This window comes from Phaseolus vulgaris, chromosome 8 (assembly GCF_051622355.1).
Source record: "Phaseolus vulgaris cultivar YP4 chromosome 8, ASM5162235v1, whole genome shotgun sequence".
Lineage (NCBI taxonomy): Eukaryota > Viridiplantae > Streptophyta > Magnoliopsida > Fabales > Fabaceae > Phaseolus > Phaseolus vulgaris.
In genome coordinates, this window is record NC_143505.1 from 5834986 (window position 1) to 5852126 (window position 17141).

Genomic DNA, 17141 nt, shown 5'->3' on the forward strand with positions numbered 1-17141 from the left:
CACTATGAAGACCTTTCAAATAGTTATTATAAAATTAAAATGTATTAGACATAATCATAATAATTATTATTAAAATCAAATAACTATTAAACATGAGAGTTTTTCATTAAAAACTAATATAATTTCTGTTTACCTTCAATACATAATTTTTTTTTTGATAAAAATGATATAATTTGAAGACTTAAAGATTGTAGTGTGTTACTATTATCTTTATTTCCAGAATAGAAAGTGTGAACAGAAGAGGAGTTATGAAGCCAAATATGGATGTGAAATGTGTGTGCAATGCATCATCATCTGCAATGATGACTTTGATGGATGCTGAAATTGAAAAAAAAAACCCAGAAAAATGGTGACACCCAAAAAGACTAACATTTTCTTCCGTAGAAATCTACAACAAAGACACAAAAGCTCTGAGTATGGGCCCACACACCTCTACCATACTGTCCCAACTCTCACGTATTCTTCTTCCTCTTCTGCCAAACAAGGACAGCAACACCACCAACAACAACGTTGTAAAAGTTCTCTTTCACTTTCCCAAAATCCCATAATAACCCTCTCTCTCTCTTCTTTCTGCCACTTTTTCTCAGTCTTTAATGGCTGCCCGCATAAAATCTCCGCGTTAAACAATTGTGGGTCGGTGCAAGTTAGCATTTTTCTTATCTATTTGGTTGTCAAAAAGATACCCAATAGGAAAAGTCTTGTTTTTTTTCTTCTTTTGGGTAAAACTTGCTACCAGTTTCATCCCCAAACATTGTTATGTGAGATTGGATTGTATCTTACAAAGGCATTTTTTTTTTCATTCTTTCTTTTAACTGGGGCTGAGGGAGAGTTTTGGTGATGGAGATTGGATTCTGTTTTGTGGTGGAGTTTCAGTGAGAATGCTGTGCAAGAGTTTGCAGAATAGTGGATGTTTTGGGGGGACTACTCCGTGGTGACGTGTTTTTGTTGTTAACTGTTGCTTGGATGCTTCGTCTGTACTGTGTTTGTTCAGTGGTGAATGAAGATAAATGCACTGTTGATTTCATTCATGATTCTCTTATGCAGCAATTATGGAGCTCTGCTTGAATCAGTGATTGTGGGATTTGGATTTGACAGTGCTGGGGCCAAGCTTTTGTGTGTGTGAAGCTTTTGTATGTGATTATCAAACTTTTTCATTACGTTTAATCATTCAACTTTCTTTTTCCTCTGTTGGAAGAAAGGGAGGATTCGCTGAATAAGGGTGGCTAGGTGTTTCCATTGCCTTTTTTTTAGTGGATTGGAATTTTCAGCTTTTTCTGTAGAACCCGTTCTTCAGTATGGTCCGTGCATGAAGAAAGAAGGCATTGATACCTTTCCCTCCAAAGAAATCTTATATTGCTTCTGTGAGATTCACTCAGTTGGGAAACTTGGGGGAGTGAAATTGGAATTCCAATATTCTTTGTAAGTGAACTCACCAAGCTGCATCTTAGCCTTTTTGCTCCTACAGTTTGTTGAGTCTAAAAGAACCTGAATAATAGGTACTTGGTTTAATCATTCTTATTTTCCTATAATCTTTTAAGTTTTTTTTTACATGCCTGAAATTCCTAAGCATTCAACCAAGTTGCATATTCTTCTGTTTCCACTGAAAACCCAGATTTCTGTGCTCTAAGAGGAGTTGATGATTCAGATGATCAATCGTGTGACTCCGATTCTTTTTCTTTTTTGGTGAATCTGTGAGTGAGTTTAGTCATGGTGAATAACACCCGAGAATTTGCTTTTTAACTTGGTCCTTTTATCATGCGAGTAGATTAAGATTTTTCTTGCAAGAGTTGATTTGAACAAAGTTGATAGCATGAAGAATTAGTTTAGCTTACATATATTTAGTGCACACTATTTTTTCACTTGTTAGGGTGTTGTGCACGAACCATGACTATGAATAACATTGTTGACTCCATGTTTTTTGTCCATGAATCAGGTCACGGAAGATTATAACCATGAAGAGTTTTGTATGAACATAGGCAAGATAAGGTCAATATTGCGTTGTTAGCATCCTGAGAAAAGGAAAAGGACAAAAGAAGGGAGTCAACTGCGACAATCATCATGGCAAAGAGGTCCCAAAGATTCCCTGTGAATTATGAGAAAGACCAGTCAGGATGTATGTGGGGTTTTATTAGTATATTCGATTTTCGGCATGCTCGATTTACTCGGAAGTTGATAGCAGATAAGAGGCATGGAAGCAAGCATGTTTTTGGTAAGAAATTTTTTAACATCTAAAATTTTACTTCCATAATTGATTTCTTTGCATTGTTGTGTTTTATATATCTGCGGGGAGAGTTTCTATATGCCAAATGTATAACAAAATGTGCTTATGCTGAATAACTTGGAAGGTAAAAAATTGAATATCCTTCTGTGCAATTTTATATATCTTTTCTACAGCCATGTTTGTTAACAAATCTTTCATCATAATATGTTCTTTGTGTATACTTATCTTTTAATAGTTTGTGGCTCAACTGTGCTGATTAGTGGAAAAGAATCATAATAGTAATTAAATTTCATTTTGTTTTCTGCAGGTACTGCATTTACCAAGAACAAGTTTGAAGTGCTGAGCGATTTGGATGAAAACTATGAAGGAAATTTTGTAAGTTTGTCCATCCATATATACTTTTGCAAATCTTGAATTCTTTTCTCTTTTTTTTTCAGCAAAAAAGTTGAAGTTTGATTACTTTAAAATTTGCAAAATTCTAAAGTAACATTAGGTTATCTGCCATTTGCTAACAGTATGTCTTTTGGTGGTATTACTATGTCATATATGTTTCAGGACAGGGGAGAGAGTAAGAGACTAACACTGACAACTGATGCTGAAAAGCTTAGTGTGAAGAAACTTATAGAAGAGGAAATGATCATTGACCAGGATGAAATAAAGGATCAAGGTAACACGAAAGTGGAATCAAAACAATCCAGAATAGGGCGTGACGACCTCCAAAAGACAGATTCCAAAAGAAAAAGGAAATCTCGCAAGAAAAGCCGTGATTTGAATTCAGATGCAACCTTGAAATCGGAGTTTTCACATAAGCAGCATTCAAGGGAACAGTCAAAAGATACTGTAGATTTGGACAAAATAATGGATGATTTTTGTCATGTTGAAGCTGCTTGTTCCATGATGCATGACAATGATGGCAAAATTGATGCGCAGTCAAATCAAAAGAATGTTATGTCTGAAAACCTAGCTAATGCAATCCATGAATTTGTGAATCAAAAGAGATTGAATGGGAAAGATATGCATGAAGATGGACAATTCCTTAGTTCACGTGAACTCATGGAAGCACTTCAGGTTATAAGTTCAGATAAGCAATTGTTCCTTAGACTTCTACAAGACCCAAATTCCCATTTGCTGAAATACATTCAGGAGTTGGAAAATGCTCAAGGGAGAGATGGCAAAGAATGCAGTTCACTTACTGGCTCCAACGGCTCTGAACTAGAACTTGTTAATCTGAAACAAACTAAGGAGAGTGCCAACCGCAAGCATCGTAACTTTTTCAGGAAAAGGGGGAAGTCTCAATCAAAAGATCTGACAAATGAAAATGGGAAAGCTGAGTTTTCAAATAGAATTGTCATTCTGAAACCTGCACTAACAGACATGCAAATTTCTGAAAGTGAAAACAGCCTTGCCTCATCGCTAGATTCTCAAGATATTGCCTATTACAAAGGTCCTTCTGTGAGAGTTGGTTCTCATTTTTCTCTTACAGAGATAAAAAGGAAATTGAAACAGGCCATGGGAAAGGAGAGGCATGGAAACCCTGAAGTAATCCCACGAAAACTCCCTGTTGAACGTCAAAATAAGTTGCCAAGAGGAAAATGCAAAGATAATGCTGGAATGAGATCTCCTAATAAAGACCATTTCTTCATTGAAAAGATTGCAAGACCTATGTTTGATGTAGTGAAGAGAAACAAGACTCATACATTGATAGACTCTGAATTGAATGTAGAACAAGAAAGTAGTATTCCCAAGCGAAGTGCTTCTAACATATATGTTGAGGCAAGGAAACATCTGTGTGAGATGCTAGAAAATGCTGATGAAAACACAAACATTTCAAGCAGGCAGATTCCCAAAACCCTTGGAAGATTACTTTCTCTTCCCGAGTACAACTTTTCACCTGTAGAAAGTCCTGGAAGGGATGTGGAGCATCATTCTGTGACTGCACAGGCAAGATTTTCTCCCTCAGGAAAAACTAGGGAAGTTAGTGAGGATAATTCGTCCCCAAAACCAGAAACCTCAATTGGTCTTCCAGATCAGGAAACTAACAATTCAGAAAAGCAGTCAAGCATTTGTGATGAAATCTCTAATAATGAAGTACAAGAAATTAAGCCAGTGTCAAATTTCTCCCATGATGTTGTTCTTGTTGATATATCTGAAGTCTGGTGTCCTATTGTAGATGAGACAGTCACTGAAGGTACCGTGTTCAACTTCAAAGTACATGACCTAAACTGTAGATGCTATGATAAAATTTCAGTTTGTATGCATGCTTATATACATTTTTTAGGCTTATTATTTCTTAACTTTGATGCAGATAATGTAGAATCTGCAGAAGAGAAAAATGAATTGGAATCAGACGCAAATGGCTTCATCATAGGAAAGGAACAAAAAATTGATATCACAGAAATTCCTGATGGGGCAAGATGTTCTGGATGTTTGGATCAGGTAATGTCACTTCCTACATTATACTCTTACCTAAATAATTTAGGAATGAATAGACTATGATGCTAGAAATGTAGTCAAAGTTATATAATGGCTCCTAAAGATTTCTTCCACAGCTCCTATATTTATTGAAAGTCTAAAGTATCATTTCGTTCTTTTACAGGATGAAGATATAACAGAAGAGAATCAACTATCATCTCTACCATCATCTCCTCACTCATCGACCACTAAGAAAAATGAAGGGCTAGAATGCGGGACAGATATATGCGGGGGACCGAGTCCTGTATCTGTTCTTGATACATCATTTTCAGATGATGACTCTGGACAGTCCAGATGTCAACCTGGTAAGCATTCCTGCACTGCAACCTCAAAGGGCATCTCTTACTATCTTCTTAATAGTTAAAACCATATCTTAAAAACAAGACCAAGAAACTTTTTGTTGCAGTTGTTCTATTGTTTCTAAACTCTAAACTAGAAGTAGATATAGAAACAGGATACTGGTTGCCTGGGTTCCAGAAATCTACTCTTTCTCTATATAAATTAGAGTACACAAGTTGGAGGGCGAAACTCTAGCTTTTCTGACTCTAAATTACCTTATTTATCTATAATTTTTTTTATCTCCTTTGAACAACACTTACTCTCACAATCACTGAGAGTAGAAATGTTTTCTCTCGCTCTCATCTCCACACAGCTGTTATATAATAAAATGTTATTATTAATTTTTTTTTCTTATCAATACAAGAAATTAAATTTATCCTTATATTATCTATGCCATTTTTTGTTTATTTAAAATATGGTAAAGTGGTAAAAAGCTTCTTAATATTACAAAAAAATGAATTTCTTCTTATCATACTATTTTTTTTAAATTTTATTTTATATTATGATAAAAAAGTTAATAACTCAATATTTCCTTATCCTTCAAAGGTTTTTATTCCAGTTTTAAAGTAAAATAATTTTTTCACTGATATTATCTCCTTTTTAATTTTCTTAAAAATATTCATAAAATATGAAAGTTATTCACATGTTGTATGAGTAAAAAAGACAGTTGATCTACAAATAGTCAGTCTCCAATATTTGTATGGTTTCACATTCTTGTCCCTTTTATTCCCTACATATGCACAAAGTTGGAACTGATTCGGATTGATCCACTAACCCTTTTTATTTGTCATATTAATTTTAATTATTTTCAGTTAAATTACCAGTACAACCTCTACAAATTCAATTTGAAGAACAAAACTCTTCACCTGCAGAACATTTTGACACGGGAAAATATAGTTTTGGAGAAAATGAATTGATATATGACTACATCAAAGTTGTCTTGCATGCCTCTGGGTTGACAAGAGATCAGTTGTTGGTGAAATGCCTTACTTCTGACAAAATACTAGATCCTTCCTTGTTTGATCAGGTAGAGTTCTTCTCGAACCTGCTCTTCCATGACCAGAAGCTCCTATTCGACTCTATCAATGAAGTTCTGATGGAGGTTTGTCAGCATTACTTTGGTGTCTCACCTTGTGTTTCATTAGTAAATCCTTGCATGAGGCCAGCTCCAAGTATGAAAAGGGTTACTTTCAAGGTCTGGGAAGGAGTGTGCTGGCATGTCCTTCCCTTGCCCCCACCACGCACTTTAGAGCAAATTGTTAGGAAAGACATGGTAAGAAGGGGAACTTGGATGGACCTTGAACTTGATGCTGAAACAATTGGTTTTGAAATGGGAGAGGCCATTCTGACTGAACTGATGGAAGACACAATTTTGAGCCTTGTGAGTGAAAGTTCAGTGAGTGTTCAATTTGAGTTGAAGGACAATTAGAGCAGCTTCCACTTGTAAAAGACTACTCACTGTCTTTTGATCATACAAAGTTTAAAGGAATTCCTATGTGTGAGGTGGAAGGGAAGCAAAGAGGGGATGGAAATTGATTAACAAGAACACTGGAGATTTAGAGTTCTTTAAAGCTTACTTGGAACTTTGGTACTGTTTCTTTTCGTTCCACCTGACTAATTTCATATTGGATAATATATTGTGAATGAGAATACTCAAATAAGGAACAAGAAGTAAATGGGGAGCCAGTGGCAATTGCTTCTTGCAAAAGTGAAAAATCTAGGTTTGTTTACTATGACAAACAAAGTAAGAGTCTTACTCAGGGTGTGACTCACTTCACCCATTGAAGACAAAAGGGGTTTGATTGTAGATTTTGTAAAGTTTGATTTCTGATCCCATTAGATGGTGTGTTATAATTTTGTTTGTATATTTGCTTTTTGGTTAACCTATTGATTTCACGAAGTTATAAAATAATGTACACTCAGTTTTTTGTGGTTTGGAAGGGAACTGACATGTGACAATAAAGAAATTAGGAAGCTGTCTGATTTATTATTGTTCTTGCTTTTGCTTTCTTTCCTGAATTAATATTTTATTAATATTAACCCAATTCACCCTTTAGATAGATTAGACAAAAACTTAAATTTATATCACATGGCAAGTATATTTTTATTAATTAATTAAAGTGTATTTGGTATAAATAATGATGCTTCTGCAGTTTTTGGCATATATTACAGGTGTACGTGATCCAAAATGTTTATTAGTTGCAAATTGAATGTTACAATTATATAAGCTAGAAAGTTGGTTCTCTTCTGAATGGCCAAGTTCAAGCCAAATAGTTGGGATAATTTTATAAACATTATATATATATATATATATATATATATATAAATACTAAACATGAGTTTTAGTATTATCCTTTAAAAAGAAAAGTGTTTGTAGCAAAACCTTCATTCAGTTATTAGTGAACAAATGTGTCAATAATGAGCCAAGTCGAATAACTGGTATAAAGTAACACATTAACGTGAGTTTCAGATTTTGTTTTCTGGGGTCGAGTCACTAGTTTTGTATCAAACAATTTATGCTAATATTTTCCCATTCACTATAGCGGTTACAATACGTAAGGATCTGCACCAAGGAATGATTCCTCAAGCTGATCTACCAATGAAAAACACAGATTTCATGCACCAAGTAAAAAACATTATGTAAATTGAGTATACACTAATCTGTGTTCCCAACAAAAGACACCGATTCTTCATTGAAATTAGTATTACATAAAATATATGTTCTCAACTGTCAAAATGTCAATCAAGAAAAATATATTAAGCCAAAATTCCAAAATTCCAAAAGGCAAATGCAAAATGTGATACTTTACAGCCTTAGAGCAAAAAAGAAGTGATCAGTAAATGTCACTTCTGCTTCTTATTTGGCCATATAGACGAGGGCAAAGGCAGTTTTGGCTTCCTCTTAGCAAACGCATTAGTTCTGCTATCTAACTCCTCGCTCTCTTCATCGTCATCTAAATCATCTCTAGCAATTGTGGCAGACTCCTTAGCAATATTTGCTGCTTTTCTTTTTTCAGCACTCAATTTGGCATACAACTTCTTTTCCACAGGGTCATCAGAAGGTACAAATTTTGATTGGCGTGAAACTCTTGCACCTAGACCAAGCCTATAAAGTTGTGTGATAGTATAACATAAGCAATATATCATGACAAACAAACAAATGCATCATAACACAAAGGATAGATTTGCTACTGACCCGGAAGGTCTACCCTCTAAATCCGCATTTGTTCTATGATCATCTGCATCTTTGCTCATATTATTTACCCATAACTCGGCCTGCCAATCAGAATGGTTGACGTTTAAGTACATGTATAAGTAGTAAATTAACTATATTTTGATATAAATCAAGAAGAGCAATTCGTTCAGTATGATGGAAATCACTTTAGTATACAATAAGTTCCAATCTTTAAGCAAGCTACTTTACCAACTAGTCACACACACGTTTAATAAAATGTTGCTGTTAGTGTAAGGCAATCATCTGCATGAATGAACATTAATACTGCATAAAACGATTTGACAACCACAAATTACATATGGCAAGAGGGGTAAAAAATTGCTTACCAATTTCAATGCCTTATCCAACTTAAAAATTTGGGGAGCGCCAGTTTTCTTGGATGTTGCTGTGACACTCATTGCAAGTTCCTGTGCCCTGATAAATTGAAAAGAAAGAATTAATATACACTCATACTACTATATTTTAAATATTTGAAAACATGATATTTTAAAAAAAATTGCTTACATACATATACATGCTTTCTATTCTGACATATATATATTCCTTAATTCAACCAGCCAATAAATTTTAGTATTCCAATAACTAGCGGGCAACTTGCTCCCACCTAGTAGGATGTGGGGAGTATAGGGGGTACATGCACGCAACAGTACAGAGGTTCTCAGGATTTGAAGTCTTGAACTCCGTATCACAAGACTCACTCATGCACGGAGAAAAAAAAAACTTATTTTAAACAATTTTTAAAGAGTAAAAGCTATTTCATAATTTTAGTTTGGATGAAATATTTCACACAGCCACTTAATAGTTACTATCATGAAGTTTTCTTTACTCACTAGTACTAAAATCTAACCAAACATACTTCTAGTGCTTTAGCTTCACACAAATATCACTGCAGAAACATTCTACAAGTTGTAAAATGACATATTAAGAATACCTATCTCAAGATTATAGTGTGTTGTACTTGCATAGAGGCAAGATTAGACATGGTAGAGAGAAATTGAGGGACGGACAAAGGAGCACAAAGAAGAACAGAGGGCCGAAGTGTGTGAAAAGGAACTCAAAGAATTACATCACAAACTGCAAGAAGCCAAAATGAAAGATCAAAGATCTCTCGTAAAACTTGATGCATATATCTGAGAATGGAATTAAATGGGAGAAGTTCTTCTCCAGACAGATCAGTAAATGAAATACCCTAAAATAAGGTTGAAGATGAAGAATATCTAGACCAAAGGGAAGACCAGCGAAGAAAGCTCAATAAACCATAGTTTGGTGAGGAGGATGCTTTCAGATGGGCAACAGAGTAGAGAGGCACTTCAACCTCAAGGGAGTCTGGGTTAGGGAAAACCTTCAGCTGGTTTCGATAGTGGAGGTCATTCACTACTATTCAATGTTGATAAAATTTAAGTGTGTGGTGATTATGAGATTTCACCCTTGATGGTGTGAAACCAATATGAAATCTAGTTGGGAACAAACTACTTTTGTTAAGAAAATCAGAGAACATGTCATTAGTGAAGCTGCACCCTCATCTTCCTCTGATCTCACACAGCTAGGCTGACTATAGACCTAGTCTTCCCAAACTCCTCCAGCTCAAATGAGCCCCTCCTTGTTCTTCCTTTGGTTGGCACTTTTTCTCAAATAATATTAAAATTTTCTTGCAATATGGTCCACACTCTATATGAACAACATCGTTACAAACCTCACCAAGCACCGCCTATTATGAAGTGCAACAAAAATCTAAAAATGAAAATCACACCTATATTATCAAGTGCTAATGCTTACAAACTTGTGGCCGACAATTTACAAGATGCAAGAATCTTAACTGCAAGTGTTGAAGCCATATCCAACAATAATAAATTATAGTTAAAAATACAAATACACAAAGGACACTTATTTAAAGAAACAACCGACCATTAGAATCATCTAAAAATCTAAATTTTATCATCAAATCCAAGTTATACTCTAGATGAAGCTGAACAACCAATTGCCATCGTCTACAAAATCAAATACTGTTTTTAGCAGTGAGAGAGTCAGTTTAAGATTTTTCTTTATTAATTTTCTGTTTCAATTTTATTTTAAAAAATGTCTTTTTTATTTTATTTTTTGTGAATGCTTGAATGGCTCAACCAACCAGTACAGAAGCAGAGTGAAGACATAGCAAATTAAAACCATTCAGAATGTTTAATCAAAGTGTTGGAACCTTCTACGCATCCTGTGCCTCAGCCACTGTTCGAAACCCCAAAACCACCAAACCCCGACAGCTACAACCCACATGCCGTGACTCACCCACAACCACAAACCCTAATAGCTACAACCCAAATCGTATGCCCCAAACCCTGACAGCTACAACCAAGGTTAAATATGCTGGAATTGTTGTAGGGTTTAGGAATCATGCAGAACGCACCTGGCTAACAATTCCGTGGTTCAGTAGTTCCCTCTTCCAACTTTGTGTTCGTTTTGGGAGTTGATGTTTTCTTCTCCTATCACACCAACGGATCTGTGTTTCTCAGTATTTGGATAGTTGGGTCAAAATTCCAACAACTTTTTTTTTTATATATAAATAATCAAATAAAGAATAGTAGTGTAAAAGTATAATATAAAAAAAGAAACTACTTAAAAAACAGTATATTATTTAGAGGTATTTAAATATAAATTTTCAAGTAAATTCATTAAAAAAAATGCGGTTAAGAAAAAAATAAAAAAAAATTCAAATAAAGAATAGTAGTGTAAAGGTCAAGAAAAAAAAATAAAAAAAATTTGGACCATTTCTCGATTTGTGCGTGTCATCCTTGCGCAGGGGCCATGCTAATCTTCTCTGTATCGTTCCAATTTTATCGGATGTCCCCGAAGGGACAATGTCAGTGGTTGGCCAGTTGTTTATAAACTCGAAAACTATGTTGCGTTTAGATGATGTGGGACTTGAATGGGAATTATACAACCTACTTTCACATAAAGGAAAACTAAACAAAACAAAAACTAAACACTCTTGAAGTAATGTTGAGTTTACAGGCCCAAGCAAACAAGAATCATCTCTCAATAAAAAATCAAAGAAAGATCCGAATATTTAACTCATTTTGTTTTATTCAAGAATCGATTGTGAAGGTATAACTCATTTAGCCTGGTCGCCTATAATGACTCTGTTCTAAATACTGCACACCCTACACCACTGATGTGATGTAGCACTTGGAGAAATACTTGACATGATGGTAAATAACATCTATAACACTTGATTAAATATATTTAATCAAAAGTAGGGTGCAGAGTTATGATATGGTTACCTATAGATAGATGATGCTACTAAGTAATAAAGATTGATAGATATAAGTTCTTGTGTCCACAAAAAATAATATATTAAAAGAGAGAAAATGCATCTTCCTTCTTCTTTATTCATGAGGACTGTGGATTTTTTCTCTCAAGATGAGCACTGATCAGCATCTTTTTTTGTCAATATTATTCACTCAAGCTAAAATGCTTAAAGGGTGTAAAAAATGTCATCTCTCTGTTGCATTTAACAATCAGATACACATATACAAGTTCATATATATATATATATATATTTGTTTTCATATAATCATCTAATGTCTTTCTTCATCCTACGTAAACATATAGTTTACAGAAGATTATTGGATGGAAAACAACAAACATCTTTCTAGTTTCTAAACCTCTCGATTCCTCATTGATCTATCTACGTAAAGAACATCTTCAATCCATGCAACAATGTTGAATGCTAGGCCTTCCAAAACTCTTGAATAACTCTCTAGTACTGCTTTCCCTACATCCTGCAAAACAGAATCACCATTCTTAGTTCATGATCCCAAATTTAAAATATTAAGTACCCGCATGATATTTCTCATTTTTTTTAACAATTCCAATATACTCAATGGCAATTTCATCCAAAGGCAATTAAATTTTGAAAATTGTTTTCAAGGAAACAATGATACTCTCCTGGCCTTATGTTATCTCTGATTGCTGCAGAAATGATAAAACTTCATAGTTTGCTTAACTTACCCGGTTGTATTGGATCTTGCATGTGTCTAAAGAAGTTTGTGAAAGTTCAGGATATCTTTGCTTCAGGCAAAGCAATAAAGACTCAGCTCTCTCAGCCAAGGTGTAGTTTTTGTCCTTACTCTCTGTCTCTTCAATGAGATCCTTTATTTTGCTCCATGATGACTTTGAATGGCTCAGACAAGCCTTGCGTCTCCATGTGTACATTGATGATTCAACCCTGTCTGCTAACTCAAGTGCTTCACGATCAGAACTTATTTTGAGACAGTCAAGAAGTTGTTCAGGTGAGAATTTGTCTGCACTATACATGTAGTGGTAAATTGAGTCCCCTAGACTTGATCTTCCGCTCTGAAGACATTCATGTTTGAAAAAGAGTAAAAGAAGAAAGATTAGAGTATAGTCATTTTGATAAAACTGATGTGAATGCATATACTGTTTATGGCAACATGCAAACTATTCTTCTCCTGCATTAACTTAATCAGTCATTCAATTTTAATGATTAATTTGAAGGCATGAGATTAATAAAATCTAATCGGATTTCATTGATATTGGTACCTTAATTGAAACTATATCATCCCGTTTTCTACAAGACTCGGCTGCTATTATTGGCTTCCATAAAAGGCTTATGAAATTTGATGATAAATTCCAAGACATTTGCTTTATGGGGTCACATTTAATTGAATCCTCAATCACTTGGCAATAGAATTTCAGCTGGAAAAAAAGAGATGCAGACTTGTTAGAGATGGAGTTGTTTAGAGATTACTTACTACTTGGTTGGAGATTAATTAGTATTTGGTTAGTGTTCTTCCTGGTGGCCTCTCTGACATGTCAAAAAAGGTAGTTAGTTTCTACTTGGCTAATTAATATAAATGGCTTGATGCAGGTTCAATGTAACTATCTTTTACCCATTCAATCAAATATCAATTTTATTTTTATCTTATCTCTCTTCTAAACTTTCTTTCATAACAAAGACTCATTCTGAGATCTCAACTTTCAGAAACAGAAAATCTCATCTTTAACAGTAAGGATTTCCAATGTGGACTAACCTTGGGAAGATCATCTATATAATTTTCCGGGATATCTATTTCTGCAAGAACATTGCTGTTTATTGCCATGGCTGCTTTATGAATTTGATTAGCACAATCCCTTTTCTCTATCAGATGCTTTTTTGACATGTCAGAGAGGCCACCAGGAAGAACACAAGGAACCGGCAACCACCATTTCTCATCTTTCCTTGGAACAATTTTTCGACATGATCCCCCACGTAATCGACTCGAATTCCCTGGTATGTTCTCTGCATACCAAAATTCAGTGTCCTGGAAAGTATCTAATATTTCCTGCAAACAATGTTGTGTTTATCATGTTAGTCACAACAACAAGAAATCTTGATGAAAACTGAGATGTTATATACAAGAAAGCAATTGAGATTTGTCTTACTATGAGCATTGTATCAAGCTTCTGCAGTGCAGGGAGGTTGATGTAGATGTCTGACCTTGGCCTGCTTTTCATCATCTGAAAGAGAACATCGAATGACGTTATATACATTTAGAGATGCCAAACAAGTTCCATTGAAGTTAATGGTTATCATTTAGCAAACTCACCTCCACAATTGTGCCATCTTCTAAATATTGTGCAGTTGGAGCAAATTCTTGTATGTAGTCACACACTGATAAGAGAACCTTCATTTCCCTTTTCCACATAGCCTTCTTCTCAGGCTTTAGTGGTTCCAACCTTAAACTTTGTCCGAATATAGTTGCTGCAGAATGCCCAAATCAAACACATTCAAGGCTAATAAATTTCACAAACAAACATGAGAAATGCTGGCAACTTACAAACTCAATAAAACATTCTTTTCAACACCCTATTATATGTTCCAATAATTTATAGGCAACAGTAAAGAGTGTGTTACATTTCTCAACCTTTTAAAATAGCTGTGCTATTGACTATTGATAAAGTTAAAAACTTACCATAGAGATTGGTAATGGCATTTGAGATTGTAACTGCAGTACAAACACCTTTTCCACTACCAGACATGTCCTCTCCCAGCAAAAGCTTTGCAAATCTTTCCTTCATCAGTTCAAGCTCGGCTAAAGTGGACAAAATTACGTCAATCACTTCTATTATACTCATTCAAAGTGTCCTAAAACATCACTATTAGTTACATAAGCAATGAAAAATGCAAACCTACCTGAATCCAAGAGATCACTGCCGCCAAGTTCATCATCAATTGAATGCTTGCGCAGCTTCATTCCTAGCTTTGAAAGAACATCTTGCTTAGCCCTCCACCGAGAAGGTGAAGGTTCACTGGCATAGCTACTGTCATCTACAGTCTCAGACTCTGAGCTTGTCCAATTTTGGCAATATGCAAAAGAATCTCGACTCATTGGGGAAAAAGCAAGAGTATTGGAAGGTGAAGGGTGATAACCCATCTCAGGATTTTCATCTAAGTTGGATAATTTATCCATTTTAGCTCAACAATATGTGATTAGCTTCTTCAACACCTGCGCATAAACACGAAGGTCAAGTCACAAGTTGAGCTTGTGGCCTCTAAATTTCAATTACTTCATCATCACTCTGAGACATACTATATAGGATGTAAAGGCATGGCATGCAACTTAGCTTTAAGAGATACAATTTCCATTGAAATCAAACTAAAGTATAGAAAACAAAAGGGGAAAAAAGGGTGATCAAAAGAAAAAGCAGATTAATTTGAATGTTCTTGTCTTGTCCTATAGAAAAAAAGAAGAAGCAAAATCTCTTCTTGTGTTCACTGAAGAACGCAGCAAAAGGGCTGTGAAGAACAAAAAAAAGCAATGTTGGACAACTTTCCGAGGTTGAAACTAACTGAAATTCAAAACTTCAAAGATAACGGTTGGCCATAAAGGAAGGGTCCCCAGCATTGTTTTCTGTGTAAGCTTTTAATGTGTTAGATTTGAATTTGAAGTTTAAACTATAACTAGTTAAACTAGGTTTTGAAGTTCCCTCCTAAGCGTTTGCACCTTTTTCTTCTTCCATGAACACTTTCCATGCAAAAAGCAAAATTATTGGTGTTCCTCTACTGTAATAATAGATTAATCATTGAATTGTCCAACTAAAAAAGACAGACCAAGTTGCAGAAATTGCCCAATTATCGGGTAGATTGGACAAATGCAAGGCTTTTACTAGTTGAAAATGAAGCCTAGATAATTTTGCTTCATGGGTCTGTGCACAGTTAAAAAAGTGTTACACACTCTGATAATTTTGTATTTTTTTTATAACTACATTTAAATAAACTCATATTGAAAGTAAGAAAGGAATAATAAAAGATTATACAAAATGTCAAAATATTTGACATTGGAGAGCCCTTTGCATATAATTAATAATTCCATTTTAATAAAGAAAGTAATAAGAAGGCACAATATAAAATTATACAAAATGCTAAAATATTAGAAAATGAAAAGTCGTCTGCATATGCTTTTTTGTATAATTGTATTTAAAAAAACTTAGATGAAGTAAGAAAGAAATAATATAAAATTATACAAAATATAAAAATATTAAAAAAACAGAAAGTCGTTTGCATATACTTTTGTTTTGAGTTTGAAAATATTAAAGAAAGGAATGTTCTTTGGATAGCGAAGGCGCAGGCCAAAGTACAAAAACCCCTGCTTCAGTTCAAAATTATTAAATAATTACTACGATATTTGATTAGTTTCTCTATTATATATTTTTTAATAATACACTAAATTACTTAATTCAATTTAATAAAAAACATTTTAATTTCTACTAAACGGTAAATATTTTACTCCTTGACATAACTGTCACTAAATTATAGTCATAAGTTATTAAAAGTATAAACAAAGATTGAATAATTGATCTTCATTTCATAATTATATAAATTAAAATTAAATTTTTAGAAACAAAATGATGGGTGCTTACTAATTTCAAAAAGTAAAAACATTTGACAATTTTTTAATGAGGTTTCTATCAAACATATGAACCAATTATAACCAAATGTGTATGCACTTTTATAATAAAAATACAATTGTTTGAAAATCTATTTAAGATTCCGAAAAAAAGTTGATGAATTATTAATTAAAATGTAGTTGAATGTGAAGGACAAGAACCAAAAACAAGTTACAGCATTTACACATTCAATTATTTCCTGCATAGTGTTTACTTTTTATTATCCTGAAAAATACAATATGTTTCTAGCTGTCTGTATTTAATATTGTTGCCAATTTTGCTTTTCTTGATGGAAATTTAGTAGAACTAAAGGGTATGAATAAAATTAAAATTGATGAAGAAAAGAAACCCTAATTTGGTCTAAATGAATCTTTATTAGAAATAATTGTAACTAATTGTTTGATCCTGAGCTATAGTTTATGGAGAAAATGGAAAATAGTTTTGTTGAAGGCACCAAAACGTGCATCCCATTTCTCACTATCTGTTAGACTATCATTTTATGCATACTCTTTAAATATATGCATTTCAAGGATTCATTTATGTGTTATATATGTTTATAAAATTATATTAACTAATTATTTTTTATTTTAAAAATGATTTTTGATTTAATCATTTTCTTGCCGTCTCCATGCTTTGGAAATATACAAAAACTAAGAAGATGCAAGTTTGAAGATTATCCAATAATGAATAAAACGAAGCACGTATATTTCACTAAACAACAAATTAATGTTTAGTATTAATAAAAGTTTTGATGATAACAGTGAAAATTACACTAATTAGTAAATAGTGTCAAATTTGTATTGTAAATGTATAAAATCTAAACCATTAATGCTAATCACTAGTATTAGTTATTGAAGGTGAATTATATGTAACGTGGACTTGTAATTAATTTTTAAATTAAAATTCCATTAAGGTAGTTTAATGTCACTACAA

General features: G+C 33.8%; 3 protein-coding genes and 1 non-coding gene across 10 annotated transcripts; 1 reads left to right on the plus strand and 3 right to left on the minus strand.

Moving 5' to 3' along the window:
• Positions 1 to 212: 212 nt before the first annotated feature.
• Positions 213 to 7019, plus strand: LOC137823489 (uncharacterized). 3 transcript variants are annotated; one of them, XM_068628653.1, is made up of 7 exons: positions 213 to 1496; positions 1934 to 2209; positions 2529 to 2596; positions 2777 to 4409; positions 4527 to 4657; positions 4818 to 4998; positions 5845 to 7019. In XM_068628653.1, exons 2-7 carry the CDS (start codon positions 2059 to 2061, stop codon positions 6459 to 6461), a joined length of 2781 nt encoding a protein of 926 aa, XP_068484754.1. In that variant the 5' UTR covers positions 213 to 1496; positions 1934 to 2058; the 3' UTR covers positions 6462 to 7019. The 3 variants fall into 3 exon arrangements, with proteins under 3 accessions (XP_068484754.1, XP_068484755.1, XP_068484756.1); XM_068628654.1 differs by having other exon boundaries at positions 285 to 1419; XM_068628655.1 differs by having other exon boundaries at positions 1488 to 1691.
• Positions 7020 to 7689: 670 nt separating this feature from the next.
• On the minus strand, positions 7690 to 10800 carry LOC137823491 (uncharacterized). 2 transcript variants are annotated; one of them, XM_068628660.2, is made up of 4 exons: positions 10666 to 10800; positions 8594 to 8681; positions 8229 to 8308; positions 7690 to 8138 (listed from the first exon to the last, which is right to left on the minus strand). In XM_068628660.2, the coding sequence occupies exons 2-4, from the start codon at positions 8663 to 8665 to the stop codon at positions 7877 to 7879; spliced, it is 414 nt and encodes a 137-aa protein (XP_068484761.1). In that variant the 5' UTR covers positions 8666 to 8681; positions 10666 to 10800; the 3' UTR covers positions 7690 to 7876. The 2 variants fall into 2 exon arrangements, with proteins under 2 accessions (XP_068484761.1, XP_068484760.1); XM_068628659.2 differs by having other exon boundaries at positions 10462 to 10754.
• Positions 10801 to 11012: 212 nt separating this feature from the next.
• Positions 11013 to 11115, minus strand: LOC137827336 (U6 spliceosomal RNA). Its single transcript, XR_011083727.1, has one exon. It is a non-coding gene; the product is annotated as a U6 spliceosomal RNA (small nuclear RNA).
• A 628-nt stretch (positions 11116 to 11743) lies between these two features.
• LOC137823490 (rop guanine nucleotide exchange factor 3) lies at positions 11744 to 15227 on the minus strand. Of its 4 annotated transcripts, none has more exons than XM_090293712.1 (9): positions 15112 to 15227; positions 14455 to 14767; positions 14234 to 14353; positions 13868 to 14022; positions 13704 to 13778; positions 13313 to 13603; positions 12822 to 12977; positions 12270 to 12614; positions 11744 to 12040 (listed from the first exon to the last, which is right to left on the minus strand). In XM_090293712.1, exons 2-9 carry the CDS (start codon positions 14729 to 14731, stop codon positions 11918 to 11920), a joined length of 1542 nt encoding a protein of 513 aa, XP_090149838.1. In that variant the 5' UTR covers positions 14732 to 14767; positions 15112 to 15227; the 3' UTR covers positions 11744 to 11917. The 4 variants fall into 4 exon arrangements, with proteins under 4 accessions (XP_090149838.1, XP_068484758.1, XP_068484759.1 ...); XM_068628657.1 differs by lacking the exon at positions 15112 to 15227 and adding an exon at positions 14852 to 15068; XM_068628658.1 differs by lacking the exons at positions 12822 to 12977; positions 15112 to 15227 and adding an exon at positions 14852 to 15102.
• Between the last annotated feature and the right edge of the window lie 1914 nt (positions 15228 to 17141).